The 26,433-nt window shown below is 45.9% G+C and overlaps 1 protein-coding gene across 2 annotated transcripts in view; it reads right to left on the bottom strand.

Moving 5' to 3' along the window:
- Positions 1-26,433, bottom strand: part of DDX47 (DEAD-box helicase 47) — a 502,328-nt gene that overhangs the window by 47,299 nt on the left and 428,596 nt on the right. For both annotated transcript variants that reach the window (XM_040359586.1, XM_040359587.1), the window contains one exon: positions 21,358-21,487. In XM_040359586.1, the coding sequence (XP_040215520.1) occupies positions 21,358-21,487 (130 nt within the window). The remainder of the gene's footprint in view (positions 1-21,357; positions 21,488-26,433) is intronic.

Below are 26,433 nucleotides of genomic sequence, written 5' to 3'. Positions count from 1 at the left end.
CTTTAGTATATTGATTTGCAGGCGGGACTCCTCCTGAGTCCAGCGCCCCTGGGCAAACTGGGTGCCCCAAACGCCCCCCCCCCCAACCGGAGAGGCTGGCATCTGTCGTGACCACGATCCAGTGGCACGGCAGAAACATCTTCCCGGTCCGAACCGGAGATGCCAGCCACCACACCAGGGAAGACTTGACCAGTTGACTCAACTGAATCTGGTAATCCAGAGATGACGGGACCTTGAAAGTGGTCCTCCCCGACCGCAAAGCACAGAAAACCTCTGGTGCTTTGTGCATATGCAAACATGTAGTTACGCGTCCATGAAGTCCAAGAACACCAGGAAGTCCCCCTGATGGAGTGCTGCTATTACTGAGCGAATCGACTACAATTGAGGGCCTTGCGGTCCAGGATCGGACGGACCCCTTCCTTCTTGGGTACTATGAACAGATTGGAGTAAAACCCCTGAAACCGTTCCAATGAGGAAACTGGTACAATCACTCCCCTGACCAGAAAATCCTGGACAGCCCCTGACAGAGCCCGTCGGCGAACTGGAGGAAGCTGGAGGTAGGAAGGAAAAAATCTGTTTGGTGGACAAGAAAGAAACACTATCTTGTACCCCGAGGAAACTAAATCGCAAACCCAACAGTCGGAGAGAATAGACCTCCCCCGAGCCGTGAACTTGCGAAGCCGGCCCCCCACCCGACACACGGGCGGGGGCAGCCCATCATGCGGAAGCAGGTTTGTCCGCAGGCTCGAGGCTTGCGGAATCAGGGGGCGCTTTAGCCCTGCAGCGAGCGCCTTAGCACCTTGCAAACTTTTCCCTGCCGCACTGGGCGCATGAAAAAACGCTTAGGGGTAGTAAAAGAGGGCCCTTGCCTACAGCGAGGCTCCTAGCCCTTCCCAGACTGTGGGAGCAGTGTGCTCTTACCACTTGTGGCATCGTTAATGATGTCATCCAGGGACGCCCCAAAAAGCCGTTCACCCTCAAAGGGCAAATCCACCAAGGCCTTCTTGGAGGATTGGTCCGCAGACCAGCATGTCAGCCACACAAGGCGGCGTAGTACCACCGCATAGGCGGAGGCTCTGGAAAGCAAGGGAAGCGTATCCAGGGCCGACTCACAGACAAATTATAGACCCTGAACCAATTGTTCAGCCAGGCCCTTGCAGGTTTTGGAAGCATCCTGCTTCTCCAGTTTCTGCAGCAACAACTTAGCCCATTCAGTCAGTGTCTGCGACACCAGAGACCCGGCCAAAACCGGTCTCACAGCCGAACCCACAACTGTGCACATAGAGCGGGCCACAGCCTCCACCCTCCTATCAGTGGGGTCCGTAAAAGCGGGAGCCCCTTCCACAGGCAATGTGGCGGCTGTAGTCTGGACACGGGAGTGTCCACTGATGGAGAGACTCCTCAAAGGGATAAAGGACCGCCAATTTTTTTAGGAACAGCAAAAAAATTACTTTCTGTGGCGTGTCCAATCCATACATTGCAATTGCTCCAAACATGGAATACAGGGAAATACTCTAGCGGTGCTGGGCGGTTTTTGCGGAACCCAAAAGGGACCGGCACATCCGGTGCCCACGCCATCCTCAAGTTTATGAGTAACACCGCAGAAATAAGACAAATCCCCTATCATGTACTGACCCTGGGGCAGAGTCATCCTCACTGTCCGTGTGGGTTAAGCCTGCATCGTCTGACATGACAGACCAGATCTGTGTCAGAGATATCCCCAGAAGCAGGCTCAGGGAGGGGGTGCTTTTGTACCCCCCTACTGGGCACTAGCTGCTTAACCGACAGTGCCTCAACAGATGCGGCAGGGGGATTAAAGTATAATCCAGGCATTGATAGGGCAGATTGCCCCACCGCTGTGTACTGCAAGGCAGAACACCCCACCGGTCACCTCCCGACTGTAAACATAGGAGGTGAAGCCTCCCAGGGACTCCCCACCCACCCGGTTGCAGAGAGAGCTGAAAACCCCTGGTGTGCTCTGATGTGCGGGCTGTGCTGCGTCTGTCACCTCCGGGAAGATTCACAGCGTTTTGCAGCGCTAAAACTGACACAAGAGGCCAAGACATTTCCAAGATGGCCGCCGTCTGAGGTAAAAATCACCAGCGGGCTACAGGAAAATGGCCGCCGAGCTATGTAAACCGTGACCACGGCAAAATGGCGGCCGTGGCGCAGTTTAAATTCCACAGTGACGCACCAAACACCTTACACTACACAGCAGCATACAGCAGCACCCCCAGAGTAAAAAACACAGCCCCCGCTATACACACAGGCCCCGGTGGTAATAAAGAGACCCCAGAAGGCCCCCCCTCACAGCCACTACCAAAAATGGGGAAGGAGGGAGAGGAAATAAGGGAGAGAGGAAAGCAGGGTGAACCCTCAGTTGACCTCCCAGGGGAAAATTCCAGCCATACCACCTTAGCAAGGGGCCATACTTACCCGTCCTGCGACCACCGGCTGGAGGTATCCCAGACAGAACCAACGTCCACTCACGGCATGGCTGTCGGCCAGACACACTGTGACAAAGCCATAGAGACCGGTCATATGTGTGCCCTGGAACAAGAAGTTCCCCAGCCGCCACTGGAGCAATGGGGCCTGTCGTGGACGACCCAAAGCTGAGCTGAGGGTCGGCACACGCTCGATGGCCGAACATGGGGGGACTACAAGAGTCAAGACCCAGCCTGTCACCCAGTCGGCAGTTGATAGAAGAATCCCAGGATCCAAAAATGCAGGAACAAAACAATAAAAATCGCAAAAAAATCTCCAGAGTACAGGACTCTAGAGGGCCTGTCCTCTCCTGACGTTAGGCAGAGAAAAACTGAGGCTGCTAGAGCAGGGTGTGGGTTATACCCGGGGAACCACGCCCCCTGGGAGGAGCTGCACTGAGGAGAGTGTTGTTAACACTTAAAGTGCTTTTTTCTGCCCAACTCTCCTGGAAGGAAGCGGATATAACCCTAAGGTCAAAGGCTGCTGTGTCCATCCATGAACGGAAGAGAAAAGTGTCTGTATACTTCTTTCAATTGGCTTTGCTGAACGCTCATGTGCTATACAGAGCTTCAAGATGGACTGGATTCTTCCTTAAATTCCAGGAAGAGATAGTCAGAGCACTTCTGTTTCCAGAAGGTGCTTCACCTCACCATTCCAATCCAAATGCAGTAAGCCGGCTGCGTGAGAGGCATTTTTAGTATGTCCTCCCTGGTACCCCTACCCAACGAGCCCCCCAAAGATGATGCTGTGTCTGTAGCAAGTGTGGATATAGGCGCAACACCCACTATTATTGTCCCTCCTGTCCTGACAATCCTGGTCTTTGCATTTGTGAATAATTTGAACGCTACCATACACTAGTGCAGTATTAGCGTAGGGTACAGCACTGCACACACTAGGACACACTTACACAGGGTCTCCCAAGATGCCATCGTATTTTGAGAGACCTGAACCGTTACAGTTAAAAATAAAAGTGAAAAAAAAAATGGTTTTATTGGTCTTTCCCTCTATTGTTATGCTCTTTTATTCTGCAATGTTTTATAGTCATTATGTTTTATCATGTTTGCTGTGTTTTATTGTTAACCATTCTTTGTTTTCAGGTACGCCATTCAGCTGCAACGCGGATTTATTTATCTCGACAGCAACAGCGTTTGCTCCCACGATACATAAAGCCATGACTCCAATGCTGTAGAAGGTGATTTCACCACCACAGTAAAAAAAAAAAAAAAAGAGCATATATGCCGAAGCATGGGGGCAGCAGGGTGGATGAGCGATTTGCTCCTACCTTTTGGGGCGGATGCCCCTATGCTTCGGCATATATAAATGGTGAATGTATTCCCATCATTAGAAGTGGGTGGATGAAGGGAGGTATTCTAATGGTGGGCATAACCACCAATCTTTTTTTCGTTCAGACCACAGGCTGCATGAAAAAAAAGATTACAATATATGCCCAACAAGGACCAGCAACATACTGTTAATGTTGCTGGACTTTGAGCGGTTATACCAGAATGATGCCTGCGGGTTTAGGCATCATCTTGGTATCATTCTTTTCAGCCAGCGGTCGGCTTTCATGTAAAAGCAATCCTAGCGGCTAATTTGCCTCTAGACTGCTTTTACAAGTAGTGAGAGGGAATGTCCCCCCCCCCCCGGATATAAACAGCGACATTGGGAAATTGGGAAAGCATTTTATCACACCGATCTTATTAAGAGAGGTATGAACTCCAGAGAGGTATCAATTTTCCCTCCCACTCCATGGTTTTCTCTGACTCTCCTGTCCCAACAGGGAACCTGAGAATGCATAGAGCTGATCAGAGACCAGATATTTACATACCCCAAGATAACAATAAAAATGATAAAAAAAAAAAAAAATGAAAGCAACAGTTTAAGAAAAAAAATAAAAAGCAAAATAAACATAAAAAAAAAAAAAGGGACCCCTGTCCTCCCCCCTGCTCTCGCACAAAGGCGAACGCAAGCGTTGGTCTGGCCTTATATGTAAACCGCAATTGCACCATGCATGTGAGGCATCACTGAGAAAGGCAGATGGAGGGCAGTAGGTTTAGCAGTAGACCTTCTCTGTAAATCTAAAGTGGTAACCTGAAAAGGCTTTTAAAAATTATGTAGTTTGTCGCCGCTGCACGTTTGTGCGCAATTTTAAAGCATGTTGTGTTTGGTATCCACGTACTCGGCCTAAGATCATCTTTTTTATTCCATCAAATATTTGGGCAATATAGTGCATTCAATTTAAAAAAAGTGCGTTTCCCCAAAAAATGCGTTTGAAAAATCGCTGCGCAAATACTGTGTGAAAAAAGCTATTTGCTGAGAGGCATGTTGAGTCCATGGAATATTTTATATTTTGGCACAAGTTTGTGGAAAATTATTATTTTTTTTTTTTAAGAAAGTTGTCACTAAATGATATATTGCGCAAACATGCCATAGGTATACGTGAAACTACACCCCAAAATACATTCTGTTGCTTCTCCTGAGTATGGAGATACCACACGTGTGAGACTTTTTTGGGAGCCTAGCCGTGTACGGGATTCCAAACCCAAGCACCGCCTTCAGGCTTTCTAAGGTTGTACATTTTTGATTTCACTACTCACTGCCTAGTTTCGGAGGCCATGGAATGCCCAGATGTCACAAACCTCCCCAAATGACCCCATTTTGGAAAATAGACACTCCAAGCTATTTGCTGAGAGGTATGGTGAGTATTTTGCAGATCTCACTTTTTATCACAAAGTTTTGAAAATTAAAAAAAAAAAAAATGGTCTTTTCTTTCTTCATTTTCAAAATCAAATGAAAGCTGCAAAATACTCACACTGCCTCTCAGCAAATAGCTTGGGGTGTCTACTTTCCAAAATTGGGTTATTTGGTTGGGGTTTTGTGCTATCTTGGCATTTTATGGCTTTCGAAAATGTGATGGTGAAATCAAAAATGTACAGCCTTAGAAAGGCGGTGCTTGGTTTTCGTGTCCCGTACGCGTCTAGGCTCCCAAAAGGTCACACAAATGTGGTATCCCCATACTCAGGAGAAGCAGCAGAATGTATTTTGGGGTGCAATTCCACATACAACCATGGCATGTGTGAGCAATATATCATTTAGTGACAACTTTTTGTAAACATTTTATTTTTTTTGTAATTTTTTAATCACTTGGGACAAAAAATGTAATATTCAATGGGCTCAACATGCTTCTCATCAATTTCCGTGGGGTGTCTACTTTCCTAAATGGGGTCATTTGGGGGGTTTATACTGTCCTGCCATTTTAGCACCTCAAGAAATTAGATAGGCAGTCAAACTTTGACTAAAAGTCAAACTAAAAGCTTTGTAAATTCCAGAAAATTTACCCTAGTTTGTAGACACTTTTGCGCAAACCAATAAACGCTTATTGACATTTTTTTTACCAAAGACATGTATGTGGCTGAATACATTTCTAAATGTATGACTAAAATTGATTTTATTGTATTTTTCTTATAACAAAAAGTAGAATATATCATATTTTTTTTCAAAATGTTCAGTCTTTTTCCATTTATATTGCAAAAAATTGCAGGGGCAATAACAGGATTTTTATAACAGCTTACCTGTAAAATCCTTTTCTTGGAGTACACCACGGGACACAGAGCCATTAATCATTACATAATGGGTTGTATGGACACCAGAGTTGATTGGACACTGGCACAACCAATCAGAGACAGGTTCCCTCCATATAGCCCATCTCACCAGGGGCGCACCTCAGTTTTGTAGCAAAGCAATAAGTATTCCCACAAGAAGGGGGGGGACCTCTGTGTCCCGTGGTGTACTCCAAGAAAAGGATTTTACAGGCAAGCGGTTATAAAAATCCTGTTTTCTTTATCGTACACAACAGGACACAGAGCCATTATTCATTACATAATGGGATGTCACAGAGCAATGCCCTATATGAAGGGGGGGGGGAGACACAGATCAAGCAAACCGCCAGGAAATAGAAGCTCTATACTGCAGTACACTTCGCCCAAAGGCGGCATCCTCACATCTATCTGATAAAATTTAGAGAATGTGTGGACTGAAGACCAAGTTGCAGCCTTATCACACGATCCAAAGGGGGAACAGGCAGATTCTAACAAACCTGTAGCCTTACATTTTGTGACGGTTAAACACCAGGTTCACAAACTACGTGGCATGGTTATTGAGCATGTTAAAGCACCCCATAGGGGTGGTGATCATAATCGATCACTACTCCGCCGTGAGGCGTATTGGATACATACAATGGGGACAGTACAACCTGGAGGGCTTAATACCAATTTGTCTCTCACGTGCTTCATTGATGATTGTTGATGGTTCGTTCCTTTTTCTATTAGGTTCCTCTGTTTAGTGTCCTTTTTTCATTTTGGATTGCATATCGATCATATGTATGTATGTGTCCTACTGTATTTAAATAGTATCTCTATTTCTGCCATTGCCTAGTGCTAGTGACACACCAAAAGGTATGATTTATACCATGTATCTTTTTAGGCCCCCTGGGGCTTCTTTTAGCTGTTTTTTTCTGTTTGTTCTTTTTTTCACGTTGTTAATGTAGACATGACACTTTTTGCTCAATATGGATGATGACCCTATCGACCTACAGTAGGTGACCGCGATATTGTGTCAATCTCGCTCCCTTTCTCGGCGAGATTGACCACCTACGAAGCCATCGCGGGAGCCAGCGCCGAGCTGGCTTGCCGCGATGGAGACAAAGCTGTCATAGAAGCGACGGGAGATCCGACTTGGATTCCCGCCTATCTTCGTGTGTTAGCTCAATTACTAGCAGGCGGCCAGCCCGCTCTTCTGTGACGTCGTCTTCTTCTCCCTTCTTCCGATGTTGACACGACGCCTCTTCTCGCTGCAATGACAGGTGCGCGGTTTGCATCCGACTTGTATAGGCCTCACAGTCCCATCATGCTCCGGTACCTACCCACGTGGGTAGGTACCACGTGGGTAGGTACCGGAGCATGATGGGACTGTGACATCATAAGAGAGGCCTATATAAATCGGATGCAAACCGCGCACCCGTCATTGCAGCGAGAAGAGGCGTCAGGTCAACATCGGAAGAAGGGAGAAGAAGAGAAGAAGAAGACATCACAGAACAGCGGGCTGGCCGCCTGCTAGTAATTGAGCTAACACACGAAGATAGCGGCGGCCAGCCCTGAAGGAGAAGGCACCGGACAGCGGGAGAAGAACCGGGGTGCGCCGAGACAAAACAGCGGAGAGCGGTGAAGATAGAAGAAGACCCCCCGGAGAGCGGAGAAGACCCCCCGGAGAGCGGAGAAGACCCCCTGGAGAGCGGAAGAAGCCCCCCCTGGTAAAAGAGCTAAAGAAGACAGGGGGGCCCACGAAGCAGTATAATAAATTATTTTAAAAACCCTGTGTTGTGTGTTTATTAACTTTAACACTTTGCCTCCAGGTGAATGGGTAGGGATACGATGTACCCCATATCCATTCACTTAGGGTGGGGGGCCGGTATCTGGGGGCCCCCTTATTTTAGGGGGCTCCCAGATTCCGATAAGCCCCCCGCCCGCAGACCCCGACAACCAACGGCCAGGGTTGTCGGGAAGAGGCCCTGTCCTTATCAACATGGGGACAGGGTGCTCTGGGTTGGGGGTGCCCGCAGTGCGCCCAACCCCCCCATGTTGAGGGCATGCGGCCTGGTACGGCTCAGGAGGGGGGTGGCGCTCGCTCGTCCACACTCCTTTCCTGGCCGGCCAGCGTGCTTTGGATATGGGTCTGGTATGGATTGTAGGGGGACCCCCTTCGTCGGTTTTTCGGCGTAGTGGGGGTCTCCTTACAACCCATACCAGACCTAAGGGCCTGGTATGCTCCTGGGAGGTAACCCATGTCGTTTTTTTATTTAAAAATTGGCGTGGAGTTCTCCCTCTCAGGAATGCATACCAAATGCCGCAGCTAGAATTGGCGGGAATCCAAGTCGGATCTCCGTCGCTTCTATGACGCGCTTGCTGGAATGTGCTTGGTCTATTCCAGCGAGTGCGAGATGTCGGCACCATGTCGCCGAGAATCAGCGCGATGCTGTCATGCTAGAAACACATTCTTGGCAACATGTACTGTAGGCCTTATATCAGGTCTTGTTAGGGTATAGATTGATATAGCTCGTTTGTAGCAACCATAAATCTATTGTTTTTTACACGGACCAGAAGCTATTTGTACAATGACTACATGCCACGTTCTGCACTTTATAGCCTGCTCACCTCGGTATCTTTTTTTTTAAATATTTATATTTATCTTTATTTTCATGTTTTCTCTTATTTTCTTTTTTCTCTTTCTTTTTCTCTCTCTTTCGTTTTATTTATTTTTATATTTATTTTTTATTTTTCTTCTCTCTTCATTCGTCTTTGATTTATTTTTATTTTCATTATATAATTTTTTTTTATCTTTTTTTCTTTTTCCTCACATTCTTTACATTATTCTTTATTTTATCCATTTTATGTTTACTCATCTATTCTCAATACTATTCACTTATTTATATTCATTTCTTCTTTAACTTTAACCTTTATTTTCCTCCCCTTTTTTCTTTTGTTTTTTCGTTGTTTCTTTGTTTCCCATCTATTTGTTCATAAGCTTATTCCCGGATGAGCTCGCCACACATCTTGTTTTTGTTTTGTTTACTTCCTCGCTCCCCGTGGTCCCTGTTTCCTATGTAACAACGGCTTGCACTCCAAGCCTCGTTGTCACATCCTCTTATGTTGATGGACTAGAGCCGACGTGCGGCGCCCTTACGTCATTGGTTACCATGATGACGACGGCGGCCGCACACCTCCCGCGTTGTCTTGCCGTATCCTGGGCGCATACGCGGGATACGTGGCATGTTACTATTGGCTGAAGGTGGTGCTATCGATACAACACAGCGGGACAGCTGGGGGATGACTGCAGCGATCGGTGATATATGGGGGGGGCAGACTGTGGTCACCCCATGCTATTGCTTGCCTATAGTGCTCTAGCTTTGACACTCAGGAGCAGCTGTGGGTAAGTGAGTTATCCACTTGTTTTTGCTCCTTTTGATTACTGCAGGTTCTTAAGTGGAGGGAGGGGAGGGGGTTGGGGTGGGTATGTTTTTATGCATTTTTTCACATGGTTTCATTGGTGGCTGTCTTTTATATATATCACTGTGTTGCATTATGTCTGTATCACTTGCCTGACGAAGAGGTCCTGTGCGACTTTGAAACGTTGCTTTTTTGTGATCGTTTCTATGCATTAAAACATTTTGGACGTTTTTCTAAATGATCCTCGGTGTGCTGGCGAATATATCTACATGATTGCTTTTCCAGTTCCCAGCTGGTGATCGCTTCAGCACCTTCCTTTCTTATTGGCCGTTCTCCAGGAAGGTGTGCAATTGAAATATTTTTGAGATTATAACACGATCAGTCCATCCGATGGGAACGGACCGATGGACTGTTTTCATCGGTTAACCGATGAAGCTGACTGATGGTCCGTCGCGCCTACACACCATCGGTTAAAAAAAAGATCGTGTCAGAACGCAGTGACGTAAAACACAACGATGTGCTTAAAAAAAAAAACGAAGTTCAATGCTTCCAAGCATTCGTCGACTTTATTCTGAGCATGGGTGGATTTTTAACCGATGGTTGTGCCTACTAACGAACATTTTTTTTCTATTGGTTAGGAATCCATCGGTTAAATTTAAAACAAGTTGGCTGTTTTTAAATCGATGGTTAAATAACCGATGGCGCCCATACACGATCGGTTTTGACCGATGAAAACGGTCCATCAGACCATTCTCATCGGTTTAACCGATCGTGTGTACGCGGCATTACAGATCTGAGTCACCAAAGCCTGGTGGTGCACTGCCCATGAAGCACTTATCGCCCTGGTCGTGTGCGCCTTAACAGAAAAAGGAGGAGTCTTATTCTATTCTTTAAACTATAGGCTTTAAAAATAGTCTGTTGAATCCACTTGGAGATAGTGGATATTGACACCGCTTGTCCCTTCTTGGGACCATCCAGCAAAATGAACAAAATATTTGTCTTGCGTATCTGAGCGGTCGCCTGCATACACCTTTACAGCTCTCACAAGATCTAGAGAGTGTAACAATTTTTCCTCCCCTGTCTGCGGATTTGGAAAGAAAGAATGTAGGACAATGTCCTGATTTAAATGAAAAGCCGACACCACTTTAGGTAAAAAAGCAGGTTGGGGTTGTAGAACAATTTTATCTTTATGACAAACTAGATAAGGCTCTTTACAAGCAATAGCTGCTAATTCCGATACTCTTCTCGCCGAAAAGCAATCAAACGCCAATTTCCTGCTTAAAAGAATCAGCGGAATGTGGCGAATAGGTTTAAAGGGTTGCTTCTGTAACACTGACAAAACTAAATTCAGATCCCATGGGCATAAGGGAGACCTAACTAGCGGATTGATCCGTAGTACCCCCTGAATGAAAGCCCTCACTAGGGAATAAGATACCAAAGGTCTTTGAAAGAGGACTGATAGTACTATTAAGGGCCAATTATCAGCTCTAAGGGCTAATTTCATATCCACTCCTAGCTGGCAAAAAGCAAGAATCCTACTAATGTCATATCTCTGAGGATTCCATTTGTTAGTTTCACACCATAAAACATATGACTTCCACACTCTATAGTAGATCTGTCTGGAAGCTGGTTTTCTGGCATTAATAATCGTAGAAAGTACTGGTCCTGAGAGCCCTCTCTTCTTTAGAATGTGGGTCTCAGCAGCCAAACCGTCAAATTTAGCCCTAGTAAGAAAGGGTGGAACACTGGACCATGTGATAACAGGTCGTGACGAAGCGGAAGCTTCCACGGCATTCCTACTGCCGTCTTTATGATCTCGGCATACCAGGGTCTTCTGGGCCAATCTAGAGCCACTAAGATTACTGGAATTCCTTCCCTCTTGATTCTGCAAATCAGTCTTTGTAGAAGGGGAATTGGTGGAAAGGCATAACATCAGTGAAAACTGATTCCATGGCACTACCATTGCATCCGATCCGTAAGCCAGAGGATCTTTTGTCCTGGATACAAAATTGTCCAACTTCCTGTTGAACCTGGAAGCCAATAGGTCTACATCCGTGGTCCCCCATTTCTGGCAAATGACCTGAAAGATTTCGGGGTGGAGAGACCACTCTCCTGGTGATAACCGCTGGCGACTCAAATAGTCCGCTTGCCAGTTCTCTACCCCTGGAATGAAAATGTCCGAAAGGGAAGGAACATGTTTTTCTGCCCATCTCAAGATGTGATTCACTTCCTTCTGGGCACCCTGGCTGCGGGTGCCTCCTTGGTGATTGATGTAAGCCACTGCTGTAGCATTGTCGGACACAATCCGAACAGGGTGGCCCTGTAACCGGCTGCTTCTGAGGGCCCAATATACTGCCCGCAACTCCAGTAGGTTGATGGGCAAGTTTCTTTTGGCTTTGGTCCATATTCCCTGGGCTGAAGCCTCTTCCAATACCGCTCCCCAGCCCGTTAGGCTGGCATCTGTTGACACCACCTTCCAGGTGATTGGGTGAAAAGATCTTCCCTTCTGTAAGTTCTTGGTCCTTAACCACCAACTGAAGTCCCGGCGAGCCTGTGAAGACAGGTGCATGGGTAAATCTAGAGCTTGGATCTTCCTGTTCCAGGCTGTTACTATATCGGCTTGAAGCAGTCTCGAATGAAACTGGGCGTAAGGAACAGACTCGAAAGAGGCCACCATATTCCCCAATAGCCTCATGCAAAGACGAATGGATGGCTTTTTCTTTGCCTTCACCTTGTGGATCAGATCCCTTAGTGATTTGATCTTTGACTCTGGTAGAAACACACGGCTTTGGGCTGTATCTATGATCATGCCTAGATACTCTACCCTTCTTTGGGCTTGTAGCGAGGATTTTTGTAAGTTTACTATCCATTCTAATCTCTCCAGGTATGCTATTGTAGTGAATACCGCGTGGTTTAACCCTGCCACTGATTGATCTATAACCAGTAGATTGTTCAGATAGGCTGTTATCACTATGCCCTGTGCTCTGAGGTTTGCTAGCAGAGGGGCAAGTACCTTTGTAAACACTCGGGGTGCAGTGGCTACCCCGAAGGGCAGAGCTACAAATTGGAAGTGGTGATGCTCTACCGCAAACCTTAAGAATATCTGGTGAGCGGGATGGATAGGTACATGTAAATAGGCGTCCTTGATGTCTATTGACGCTATGAATTCTCCGCCTGGTAGGGTGGCGACTACTGAACGAATAGTTTCCATTTGGAAATGGCGAATGTTCAGAAACTGATTAGAGATCTTAGATCCAGAATGGTTCTGACGTCCCCGTTTGGTTTTGTGAATAAGAGGTTTGAATAAAAACCTGAACCTTGCTCCCCTAAGGGTATTTCTGTGATCACCCCTTGGGACAGCAAGTGATCCAATCCCTTGAAGAAGGGTGCTCTTTTTAGAGGATCTTTGGAGAGGCCTAAACTTCGGAACTGTGAAGATGGGATTTCTCTGAACTCCAGCTTGTACCCTAGGGATACTGTGGATTTCACCCATCTGTCCTGGATCTCTGTCTGCCATACTGCAGAAAACTGAAGAAGCCGTCTTCCCACTCGGCCTCTTCATGCTGAGGTTTTGGGGTTCTGCTTGCTGGCCTTAGAACCCCACTGTTTCTTGCCTCTCTCTGAGGCTGTTCTTCCTTGGCTTTTGTGGCTGGCTGAAGATGCTATCGCCACTGGCTAGAGATAGCTTTACCAGGGGCCGGGGACAGAGAACGTTTAAAACAAGGTCGCTTGTTTTTCTTCTTCTCTGGTAACAACGTAGACTTCCCGCTGGAAATCCTTTGGATATATTTCTAGTCCTCGCTAAAGAGGCGTTCCCCATGAAAAGGGAAACTTGCTAGAAGCTTCTTGTATGGTACTTCCGCAGACCAATGCTTTAACCAAAGAACTCTGCGCATATGCACCAACTGGAGTGCCAGACGAGATGCTTGCTGGATCGAGTCTCTCATAGCATCTATAGTAAAACACAAGGCCTTGGGAAAATTTTCCCACCACCTGGCCTGTTCTGGACACAACTCCTTAAGCCCTTCCTTTACCTGGTCCTTGAGGACCTGGCACATACCCGCTGCTGCTACTGCAGGTTGAGCCACTGCAACTGCCAACATGAAGGAGGATTTCAAGAAGGATTTCAACCTTTTTTCTGAAGGGTCTTTAAACACCCATACATCATCCACCGGACAAGTCAGGTTCTTGTTTACACAAGATATGGCTGCGTCTATCGCAGGTAAACTCCACTTCTTGATAAACTCTTTCTCCATAGGATAAAGGATTTCAAATTTCTTTGGCGGAGAAAAACGCTTGTCTGGGTGTAACCATTCCGCATAAATTAGCTTCTTTAACAGCGGATGAACTGTAAAAGAGCCTAAACTCTGCAGAGATTTTGGTGACCATAGGGAGGAGACAGGTAATTCCGACTCCGAAGGGGGCAGTCTGAATGAAGTGTGTACTGCTTCCGCAGAACATTGCACCTGCGATCTCAGAATCTGGGAGGCAGAAAAAGGCTCCTCTGATACCCCCTAACCGTCTGACTCCTCATCTCTGTCCTCTGCAGATTCTTCCTCCTTCTCCTCTTCAGATCTATCTGATAGAGGATCTATCGTTGACGAAGGAGATCTACTTCGCTTTTTGTCCCTTTGAGAGGACTTGGCGATTAAGGTCGCAATCTTTTTCTCAAATTTTTCCATGGCTGCCGTAAAAGTGTCTTCAGTGACATAAGCAGACCCAGGCGCCACTGGAGAGACTCCTGAAAGTGGCAAAGGATCGTCCTGTATAGGCAAATCAAGGCTTACAGGTGAGGAAGGTACCGAACAGGCGCGGGAAGAACCCCCAGTCTCTGGCGGTGCTGACTTTTTATTTATAGTCCCTGAACCTTTCTTAAGGGAAGACATTTTCAAAGCAACATGCTGCTGTGTTCCAAAGGAAAGCTGCTGTATGTGCTGGCTTCTGCTGGGCGCCATTTTTTGAAATCTCGGGGCGTCTCGTGCGCGCTCCCATCACTTCCGGTTACTGGGGCTTTAAAAGCGCATGCATGCGCCCCAGCGTGTTCTACCGCTGATTCGGCTTGCCTGGAGGCATGGGGGATCCTCTGTGCCCTCTTTGGGGCTTTCTAATCCCCCTACTTTATACCTAGCCAGTGCTGGGATGCAGAGCTCTGCAGGAGAAGCGCACTTTCTGGGCTCTGGCACGTCTGTGGTCTAAGGTGAGTGCTCTTTACTCCCTCCGGTGGCCACTTTTGAGAAGACACCTCCCTGAAAAATCCTTTGAAAAAGGTCCTAAGATACACTTGGGCTCTTTTTCCCTTACCTCCTCCCTGCCGCAGGGTTACTCCCAGTCTTCACCCATCTCCGCGGGATTTGTGTGCCAACCTTCAGGGGTCTGGGTTCCTATTTAAAGGATACCTCTTCCCTGGGCCTTGTAAAAGACTCTGACCAGGCCTTTTAGCTGCAATAGCGAAAGTGCTGGAACCTCAGAGCCCAGTCCCCCTGTGAAAGGCCGAGTCACATCCAATTTATGTAATGATTAATGGCTCTGTGTCCCGTGATGTACGAGAAAGAAAAAATAGCATCAAAAGCAATCTCCATTTGTGGGAAAAAAAGGAGGCAAATTTATTTTGGGTATAATGATATCGTGCAATAACCAGTTAAAGCAGCACAGTGCCAAATTGTAAAAAGTCCTTAGGCTGCCAAATGGTCCGGGGCTTAAGTGGTTAAAAAATAAGGGTATACAACCACTTTAATAAGCCATCTTTAGCTACATGTTCCAATAGATATATGCTATATATCAGCCACCAATTTCTTCTCTATCCATTCACATGGATAACCACCAGCCCTCGCAACATTTATCACAATTTGTGATCATTGCTTCAACATCTTTCAGTTCTGCCATCTATCATCACACATGAAATTACTTTCCTTAAATGACCGTTGATTATAGTGGATGCAAATCAGTAAGCAGCTATCTAAACGCATCACCGTATTCTATCATTAGCATCAATTATCCAGTCATTTATACCGTCTGTCTTGAAGTTTGTGATCATACTGGGATTCCACTATTGACATTGAATTTTAATCATACTGTTTTACTTCACAGCTTTATTTAGGAATCAGCTTGTTACTTTGACACCAGTTTCTGAGTCATTCCCACTGTTTGATGATTGTTTGACATCGCCTTCATACAGGATCACTACCTGGATTGGTTTTAATTTTTGTATGTATGTTTGGATAATGTTACGTAACCTTTTGGAAGGTATTGGTTCATATACTCAAATTAATTCCGTACCATTTTTAATCAATTCTCATACATTTTAAAACAGACTATGCTGCCTGGTCATCTTTTGCCTACTTTTGCAGTTTGTGCTACAACTATGTTTTTTCTTTCATTCAGCATCTCAGAACCAGTGCAGTTGCGACATTACAGGCCATCCCTGCTCTCATTTTTGTGTAGATGGGAGGGACTTGGATGATCGCGGTTCCAGGAACTAGCATGGAGCTAGTTATTTCCATGAGAAGTGCCGGAGGGGCCTGTGTGAATTGGAGAGGTGATTCCCAAACACTGAGTTTATCTGAGTTTAGACTGGTGTGCTTGTAGCAACCAGAAACATGTGGGGACCTTGTCATCGCTTTGTATGCAAATAAATGCTTTTTAAATTATATAAGCACTATCGGTTGTTTTTCTCTACTACTTACCGTTGGCAATCACTGGCCACCTGGGAGCAAGGAGTGTAGAGGAGCCATCATGTTATAACCCATGGTGAGGCTAGAAAGCGCTTTCTGATCCTACTTGGCTGTAATGATCACACTGATCCAGATGAGAATATTCCTGCAGGGGGTGGGGGGCACCTGTGGTGACGAACAGCCTGGATCTTTGAGCACAGAGGACTGGATTCATCATTTTGAGCACTAATTATATAGGACTTACATTGTGGGGATTTTACAGACTAATTTCTTCTATATTACATTTTTCATTATATGTTTACAGGAGTTGTTTTTTTATTGTTTTACCAAGTTAAATGTTTATGCATGATTAGTATTGGTATCACATATGAAGTGATATTTGTGGTAGTATCAGAATACTTATATATATATATATATATATATATATATATATATTTTCACTATAGATGCACTTTAGCCACTTAAGGACCGACTCCTGCACATATAATATACACATATTCACCAGCACACCAAGGATCAAAAACGTCCAAAAATTTAATGCATATTAGCGATCTAGAAAAGCAATGTTTCGAGGTCGCACAGGACCTCTTCGTCCTGTGCGACCTCGAAACGTTGCTTTTCTAGATCGCTAATATGCATTAAAATTTTTGGACGTTCCTGCACATATAAGTCGGCAGAATGGCACGGCTGGGCACAGGCACGTACAGGTACGTCGCCTTTAAGAGCCCAGCCGCGGGTCACCGGCGCGCGCACGCGACCCGGTCCGAAGCTCCGTGACCGCGGCCCCCGATCGCCGCCGGTGTCCCGCGATTGGTCACAGGAGCTGAAGAACGAGGAGAGGCGTGTGTAAACACACCTTCCCCGTTCTTCACAGTGGCACTGTCATTGATCGTCTGTTCACTGATATAGGGAAAGACGATCAATGACGTCACACGTCCAGGACCGCCCCCCCTACAGTTGGAAACACATATGAGGTCACAATTAACTCCTACAGCGCCCTCCACAGTGCTGTGAAAATGACAATGGTCCCAAAAATTTGTCAAAATTGTTTGATGTCTCCACCATAATGTCGCAGTCACGAAAAAAATCGCTGATCGCTGCCATTAGTAGTAAAAAAAAAAATATTCATAAAAATGCCATAAAACTATCCCCTATTTTGTAAACGCTATAAATGTTGTGCAAACCAATCGTTAAACGCTTATTGTGATTTTTTTTGCAAAAATAGGTAGAAGAATACGTATCGGCCTAAACTGAGGAAAAAAAGATTATATATTTTTTGGGGATATTTATTATAGCAAAAAGTAAAAAATATTGTTTTTTTTTTCAAAATTGTCGCTCTATTTTTGTTGATAACGCAAAAAATAAAACCTGCAGAGGTGATCAAATACCACCAAAAGAAAGCTGCATTTGTAAAAAAAAAAAAAAAAAAAGGACGCCAATTTTGTTTGGGAGCCACGTCGCACGACCGCGCAATTGTCAGTTAAATCGACGCAGTGCCGAATCGCAAAAAGGGGTAAGGTCCTTAACCTGCATATTGGTCCGGGGTCTTAAGTGGTTAATGTGTTTAGTTTTAAGCCCTGCACAGTTGATTGTTTAAATGTTATTGTTACAAATGTAGGATTGTGATGTGTCAGCAGCTTTTAGGCTTTTCATTACCACTTTATTGGAGTGGCGTGTAGGTATCTTTTTGATTTATCTGCTCTCATTTTTGTGCGGAGTTCGGGTACAGTTCCCGTGGCACAAAGCCGAGAGGCACTGATCCGGAAAACTAACACCCTCTGCTGCAGGGGCTTGATGAGGTTCATAATATAGTTTTGATAAAAGTATTCATAGTTGCTACTAAAAATTAACTTCTCTCTCACAGAGATATGCATCTATCACCTACAGACACTAGCAAAAAACAGAGGATTACATGGAGGCAGGGGTTATATGAGAGAGTGTCAAAAGCTTTAAGTGGCTTTGCCCGTTTCCGATCTCACCTGTAGTTGCAGCACATTAAACCACATTTTATGATATAAAGACCTGTGTTCTGTACAATAAAGGAATACTCAATTTATTTAAGGATGCAAAACTACAAAATGTACAAAGAGTCAACGGGGTGAAGAAAACTCACGTAAAATACCTTAAAACCTTGTTTGCATATTTCTCCATAATTCTCCCTTCACATTCTCTACATGAGGCAATTTAAATCCATACATAGTATCAAACACCTGACTGACGTCTCTCTGGAGGGCCTGTCTGCTTCACCTCTCAGAGAGCCCCATTCTGAAATACACAGGGCCGGCGCTACCACTAGGCGGATTAGGCAGCCGCCTAGAGCGCACTGTCATCAAGAGCGCAACTACGGATGCTGTGTACACGGCTTTCTGGTGTGGAGAAGACATAGTCTTGCCCTTGTGTGGAGAGTCGTGTGTCAGTCTAAGAGGACTGACAAGGAGGGGGTTGGAGTGCGGAGAAGGCGTGGCTCAGTCACTGGGGAAAGGGGGATGATTTTTGGTGAAGCTGTATGGGAGTGAACTCCGCTCCCCCTCCTACCGACAATACACACAGCAGCTTGGAAGTGTCTTCACCAGCTCCCGCCGACACTCCTCCTGAGCACTGACACACACACACTGAAGTCCTAGCTGGGGAGCCGCACACCTCTGTGTAATTGTATAGGGACTGGGAGACATTAGAGGAGGAAAATACAATGACTGTTTGAAAATGCCGCCGATTCCACACCACTGACTGCTCGCAAACTGCACTCTGTACTCACTCAGCCCAGCTCTGTTATACGACAGTGAAAAGTTCCTTCAGGTCGGGATGACACACACCAGAGTTCTCCTCAGCTCTTCCTCCCGATAACCCTCAAGCTCCCTCCCTGGAATGTCCCCCCTCCCCTCACATTGCACAGGTCACAGCGTGGGAGATTGGAAGCCGAGAATGTAGGTGAGTGCTTGGCCATAATACATACAGTATGCTGTTGCTGGAGCTGGTATCACTGATTAGTGCTGTGCGGGGCGGTCAGTGTATTTATTTAAGTTTCTTTCTTCTGCTGGTGGTGACCACCCATAGAAAACACTGCCTACAGGTCAGGCTGCTGCCCACTAGTCCCTATGTATTCTAGTTACTGCTGATGCTAGTGCAGCTGGGGGTGTAGAATTTACTAGAACTGGGCTGTATTTTTCTCCACTTGTAGCATCTAAAAGGGGTATTTTCCTCATCTCCCTTCCACCAGCAGTCAGCAGCTGCAGTAAAAAAAAAAAAGCCAATCAGTTCTAGTAAATGCTGCCCTCCCTGTCCAGAGGTCTGTACACCCGCTGTGCTCATTATGAGGGGTTCCCACCATCCCTGTGCTGAGTTCCCCAGGTCGTACACCCGCTGTGCTCATTACGAGGTTCCCACCATCCCTGTGCTGAGTTCCCGGGTCTGTACACCCGCTGTGCTCATTATGAGGGGTTCCCACCATCCCTGTGCTGAGTTCCCCAGGTCGTACACCCGCTGTGCTCATTATGCGGTTCCCACCATCCCTGTGCCGAGTTCCCGGGTCTGTACACCCGTTGTGCTCATTATGAGGGGTTGCCACCATCCCTGTGCTGAGTTTCCGGGTCTGTACACCCGCTGTGCTCATTAAGAGGGGTTGCCACCATCCCTGTGCTGAGTTTCCGGGTCTGTACACTCGCTGTGCTCATTATGAGGTTCCCACCATCCCTGTACTGAGAGTTCCCGGGTCTGTACACCCGCTGTGCTCATTATGAGGTTCCCACCATCCCTGTGCTGAGTTCCCCTGGTCTGTACACCCGCTGTGCTCATTATGAGGTTCCCACCATCCCTGTGCTGACTTCCCGGGTCTGTACACCTGTTGTGCCCATTATGAGGGGTTCCCACCATCCCTGTGCTGAGTTCCCAAGTCTGTACACCTGCTGTCCCCATGAGGGATTCCCCAATAATGGGCACTGATGAGGCAACACTGATGGGCACTAAGAGGTGGCACTGATGAGGCTGCACTGATAAATGGCACCGATGGAGACTTATAGGTGGCACTGATAGGCGACACTATCAACAGTGCCTTGATTATTTGTGTACGTATACCCTGTACAGGGCTGACACTACCTATAGACAAGGTAGGCAGCAGCCTACAGCGCACATTAGTCAGGGGTGCCGTGCCAGTGCCCCCCCCCATACGCTGCATGCGTATAATGCGCTGGGCCAGTGACTCACTCCCCCAATGGTAGCAGTCTATAAAAAGGTGGTGTATACATGGACATTGCAAAGGGGGTGGAGCCAAGGGGGGGGGGCGGCAAAATTAGGTTTTGCCTAGGGTGTCAAAAATCCTTGCACCGACCCTGGAAATACAAGGCCTCCTTTACCATTCAGCTGCTGAATGCTGCCAAGGCATGCATCCCTCTTTGTTGGAGAGTGGAGAACCCGCCAGCGAAGTCCCTGTGGTTTTCTAAAGTGAAGGAACTGAGAGACATGGAGGATCTCACTGCCACCTTGCACAACAGGGAGGAGACCTTTCGGGAGACTTGGCGACCCTGGATGCACTTCATCTACACAGATGAATATCTCAGTGAAGTAGCACAGTCTGGCTCACCCACAGGGCTTGCTCTGCCTCCTGGTCGGGGGGAGCCCCCCCTCTTTATTTTCTCTTCCCCCTCCTTTCCCCCCTCCTGCTGTGTTTGGTTCTCTTCCCCCTTCCCCCCCTTTTTTTCATTTTGCTCACACCCTCTTCCCATAGCTATTATTTAGTCATGAGCTTTTCTGATTGGAAACTGGTTTTGTTCCACTGAGCACCAATAACTATGTGCCCTATGTTTGGGCCTGTTTGGTTGTTGGGCTGCTCGGGTTTCCAAACTGCTGTTAAAATGTAAAATATATTGTATTATATAGCACGGTATATGTTACTCGAGGTTTTTGGTCTCACAAACATCTAGTGGCCTCCATGGCTTTATACTCTGATCCTGTTTCAATGCCTTGCCATTTATGCCTTATTGCAGTGTATTGCTGGAGTATCTGCTGTATTTATCTTGTCTGACGACCCCCTCTCATTCTTTTTGGTATGATCGTTGTTTACTGATGCTATATGTATTCTGTACCGTTTGTCGGCTGTACATCTTTTGAAAATAAAGAAATTACAAAAAAGAATCCATACATAGCAAGACAGACATTTTCTAATATATATTTCAATGCACTTAAAAGATAAAAATAATAAAACTTACAACACGGGCAAATCTTTGAGCTTCTGCTACCCGTTCATTCAGGAACATCACTTCTTCTTCTTGTGTAGGGAAGGCTGGAAGCTTTTTACCAATTATATGTTCAATCCTTTGAAAGAGCTCAACATCATACCTTGGAAAGGAAGTACAGGAGTTTTATTTAAACAATCCTTTTACAGTTTTAATAACAAAAATACTTGTGTCCAAAAATGTAACATTTCAACAATATCAAATATAGTGCACCATTTTTTTTTGTTTAATCTCTTCTTTATTAAATATTGGTGGTTTCCAGTCCCCCCTCCCAAAAAAAGCGGGGGGGGGGGGCTTAAGGCAGAACGTAAGAAAGCGTTTGTGACTATAAAGAATGTATTAATATATATGTATTACATACTTGTGATAATTATTATATTATTATATTATAATTATCAAGTTTACCTCCCTTATTGAGGGGTAAACACCCCAAAAAAAATATTTATAATTGTAGTATTCCCTTCTAAATGATATGTGTTTTTGGATCCTAGCCCCCCCCCCCCCCCCCCCCCCCCCCCCAGAAAGGGGAAGAGGAGAAGGAGAGAGAAAAAAATAGAAAAAATAAAGAACACCACCCACACGTCCCCCCCCAGAATAGGCGAGGAGGATCGTTAGAAACCTTCCCATATTCTTCTAGTGTCTAGTGTACCATTTAACCACTTAACCCCCGGACCATATTGCTGGTCAAAGACCAGAGCACTTTTTGCGATTCGGCACTGCGTCGCTTTAACTGAAAATTGCGCGGTCGTGCGACGTGGCTCCCAAACAAAATTGGAGTCCCTTTTCCCCCACAAATAGAGCTTTCTTTTGGTGGTATTTGATCACCTCTGCGGTTTTTAGTTTTTGCGCTATAAACAAAAATAGAGCGACAATTTTGAAAAAAATGAATATTTTTTACTTTTTGCTATAATAAATATCCCCCAAAAATATATAAAAAAAACATTTTTTTCCTCAGTTTAGTCCGATACGTATTCTTCTACATATTTTTCGTAAAAAAAAAATCGCAATCAAGGCGGATCCGGGGGGGGGGGGGGGGGGGCATAACAGGGCAATTGCCCCCCCCCCCCGAGACAATCATGTCACATTGGCTTTAAAAAGATAAATACAATTTTTTAAAACTGCTTTGCAGTGCCTGCAGCTGCTGAGTCTCTCACTCTCTCTCTGTCATCACCAGGGCCGATCTGGCACAGCCCGGTAGGCTGCCTGTCCTGCATTCATATACAAAGTGGGGCTGCATTCATATACAAAAGTGGGGCTGCATTAATATACAAAAGTGAGACTGCATTCATAGACAAAAGTGTGACTGCATTCATAGACAAAAGTGTGACTGCATTCATAGACAAAAGTGTGACTGCATTCATAGACAAAAGTGTGACTGCATTCATAGACAAAAGTGGGACTGCATTCATAGACAAAGTGGGGCTGCATTCATATACAACAGTAGAGGGCTGCATTCATATACAACAGTGGGGCTGCATTCATATACAAAAGTGGGGCTGCATTCATATACAAAAGTGGGGCTGCATTCATATACAAAAGTGGGGCTGAATTTATATACAAAAGTGGGGCTGAATTTATATACAAAAGTGGGGCTGAATTTATATACAAAAGTGGGGCTGAATTTATATACAAAAGTGGGACTGCATTAATATACAAAAGAGGGGCTGCATTTATATACAAAAGTGGGGCTGCATTTATATACAAAAGTGGGGCTGCATTTATATACAAAAGTGGGGCTGCATTTATATACAAAAGTGGGACTGAATTTATATACAAAAGTGGGACTGAATTTATATACAAAAGTGGGACTGAATTTATATGCAAAAGTGGGACTGAATTTATATACAAAAGTGGGGCTGCATTTATATACAAAAGTGGGGCTGCATTTATATACAAAAGTGGGGCTGCATTTATATACAAAAGTGGGACTGAATTTATATAAAAAAGTGGGACTGAATTTATATACAAAAGTGGGACTGAATTTATATACAAAAGTGGGACTGAATTTATATACAAAAGTGGGACTGAATTTATATACAAAAGTGGGACTGAATTTATATACAAAAGTGGGACTGCATTTATATACAAAAGTGGGACTAAATGTATATACAAAAGAGGGACTGCATTCATATACAAAAGTGGGGCTGAATTTATATATACAGTGTGACTGAATTTATATACAAAAGTGGGGCTGCATTTATATACAAAAGTGGGACTGAATTTATATACAAAAGTGGGACTGAATTTATATACAAAAGTGGGACTGAATTTATATACAAAAGTGGGACTGAATTTATATACAAAAGTGGGACTGAATTTATATACAAAAGTGGGACTGCATTTATATACAAAAGTGGGACTGCATTTATATACAAAAGTGGGGCTGCATTTATATACAAAGTGGGACTGCATTAATATACAAAAGTGGGGCTGCGTTCATATGTACAGTGAGGCTGCAATGATGGGCACTGATGAGGCTGCATTGATCTCTTGTACCATGTCTTCAGTCTCTGACCATCTCTTGTACCATGTCTCCAGTCTCTGACCATCCCTTGTACCATGACCATCCCTTGTACCACGTCTGCAGTCTCTGACCATCCCTTGTACCACGTCTGCAGTCTCTGACCATCTCTTGTACCATGTCTGCAGTCTCTGACCATCTCTTGTACCATGTCTGCAGTCTCTGACCATCTCTTGTACCATGTCTGCAGTCTCTGACCATCTCTTGTACCATGTCTCCAGTCTCTGACCATCCCTTGTACCATGTCTCCAGTCTCTGACCATCCCTTGTACCATGACCATCCCTTGTACCACGTCTGGAGTCTCTGACCATCCCTTGTACCACGTCTGCAGTCTCTGACCATCTCTTGTACCATGTCTGCAGTCTCTGACCATCTCTTGTACCATGTCTGCAGTCTCTGACCATCTCTTGTACCATGTCTGCAGTCTCTGACCATCTCTTGTACCATGTCTCCAGTCTCTGACCATCCCTTGTACCATGACCATCCCTTGTACCATGTCTGCAGTCTCTGACCATCCCTTGTACCACGTCTGCAGTCTCTGACCATCTCTTGTACCATGTCTGCAGTCTCTGACCATCTCTTGTACCATGTCTGCAGTCTCTGACCATCTCTTGTACCATGTCTGCAGTCTCTGACCATCTCTTGTACCATGTCTGCAGTCTCTGACCATCTCTTGTACCATGTCTGCAGTCTCTGACCATCTCTTGTACCATGTCTCCAGTCTCTGACCATCCCTTGTACCATGTCTCCAGTCTCTGACCATCCCTTGTACCATGACCATCCCTTGTACCACGTCTGGAGTCTCTGACCATCCCTTGTACCACGTCTGCAGTCTCTGACCATCTCTTGTACCATGTCTGCAGTCTCTGACCATCTCTTGTACCATGTCTGCAGTCTCTGACCATCTCTTGTACCATGTCTGCAGTCTCTGACCATCTCTTGTACCATGTCTCCAGTCTCTGACCATCCCTTGTACCATGACCATCCCTTGTACCATGTCTGCAGTCTCTGACCATCCCTTGTACCACGTCTGCAGTCTCTGACCATCTCTTGTACCATGTCTGCAGTCTCTGACCATCTCTTGTACCATGTCTGCAGTCTCTGACCATCTCTTGTACCATGTCTGCAGTCTCTGACCATCTCTTGTACCATGTCTGCAGTCTCTGACCATCTCTTGTACCATGTCTCCAGTCTCTGACCATCCCTTGTACCATGTCTCCAGTCTCTGACCATCCCTTGTACCATGACCATCCCTTGTACCATGTCTGGAGTCTCTGACCATCCCTTGTACCACGTCTGCAGTCTCTGACCATCTCTTGTACCATGTCTGCAGTCTCTGACCATCCCTTGTACCATGTCTGCAGTCTCTGACCATCCCTTGTACCATGTCTGCAGTCTCTGACCATCCCTTGTACCATGTCTGCAGTCTCTGACCATCCCTTGTACCATGTCTGCAGTCTCTGACCATCCCTTGTACCATGTCTCCAGTCTCCGACCATCCCTTGTACCATGTATCCAGTCTCTGACCATCCCTTGTACCATGACAATCCCTTGTACCACGTCTGCAGTCTCTGACCATCCCTTGTACCACGTCTGCAGTCTCTGACCATCTCTTGTACCACGTCTGCAGTCTCTGACCATCTCTTGTACCATGTCTGCAGTCTCTGACCATCTCTTGTACCATGTCTGCAGTCTCTGACCATCTCTTGTACCATGTCTGCAGTCTCTGACCATCCCTTGTACCATGTCTGCAGTCTCTGACCATCTCTTGTACCATGTCTGCAGTCTCTGACCATCTCTTGTACCATGTCTGCAGTCTCTGACCATCTCTTGTACCATGTCTCCAGTCTCCGACCATCCCTTGTACCATGTATCCAGTCTCTGACCATCCCTTGTACCATGACAATCCCTTGTACCACGTCTGCAGTCTCTGACCATCCCTTGTACCACGTCTGCAGTCTCTGACCATCTCTTGTACCACGTCTGCAGTCTCTGACCATCTCTTGTACCATGTCTGCAGTCTCTGACCATCTCTTGTACCATGTCTGCAGTCTCTGACCATCTCTTGTACCATGTCTGCAGTCTCTGACCATCCCTTGTACCATGTCTGCAGTCTCTGACCATCTCTTGTACCATGTCTGCAGTCTCTGACCATCTCTTGTACCATGTCTGCAGTCTCTGACCATCTCTTGTACCATGTCTGCAGTCTCTGACCATCTCTTGTACCATGTCTCCAGTCTCTGACCATCCCTTGTACCATGACCATCCCTTGTACCATGTCTGCAGTCTCTGACCATCCCTTGTACCACGTCTGCAGTCTCTGACCATCTCTTGTACCATGTCTGCAGTCTCTGACCATCTCTTGTACCATGTCTGCAGTCTCTGACCATCTCTTGTACCATGTCTGCAGTCTCTGACCATCTCTTGTACCATGTCTGCAGTCTCTGACCATCTCTTGTACCATGTCTGCAGTCTCTGACCATCCCTTGTACCATGTCTGCAGTCTCTGACCATCCCTTGTACCATG

This window comes from Rana temporaria, chromosome 7, assembly GCF_905171775.1.
Source record: "Rana temporaria chromosome 7, aRanTem1.1, whole genome shotgun sequence".
Classification (NCBI taxonomy): Eukaryota; Metazoa; Chordata; class Amphibia; order Anura; family Ranidae; genus Rana; species Rana temporaria.
The sequence above is the reverse complement of the archived record's forward strand: the minus strand, read 5'-3'. Positions and strand labels throughout refer to the sequence as shown.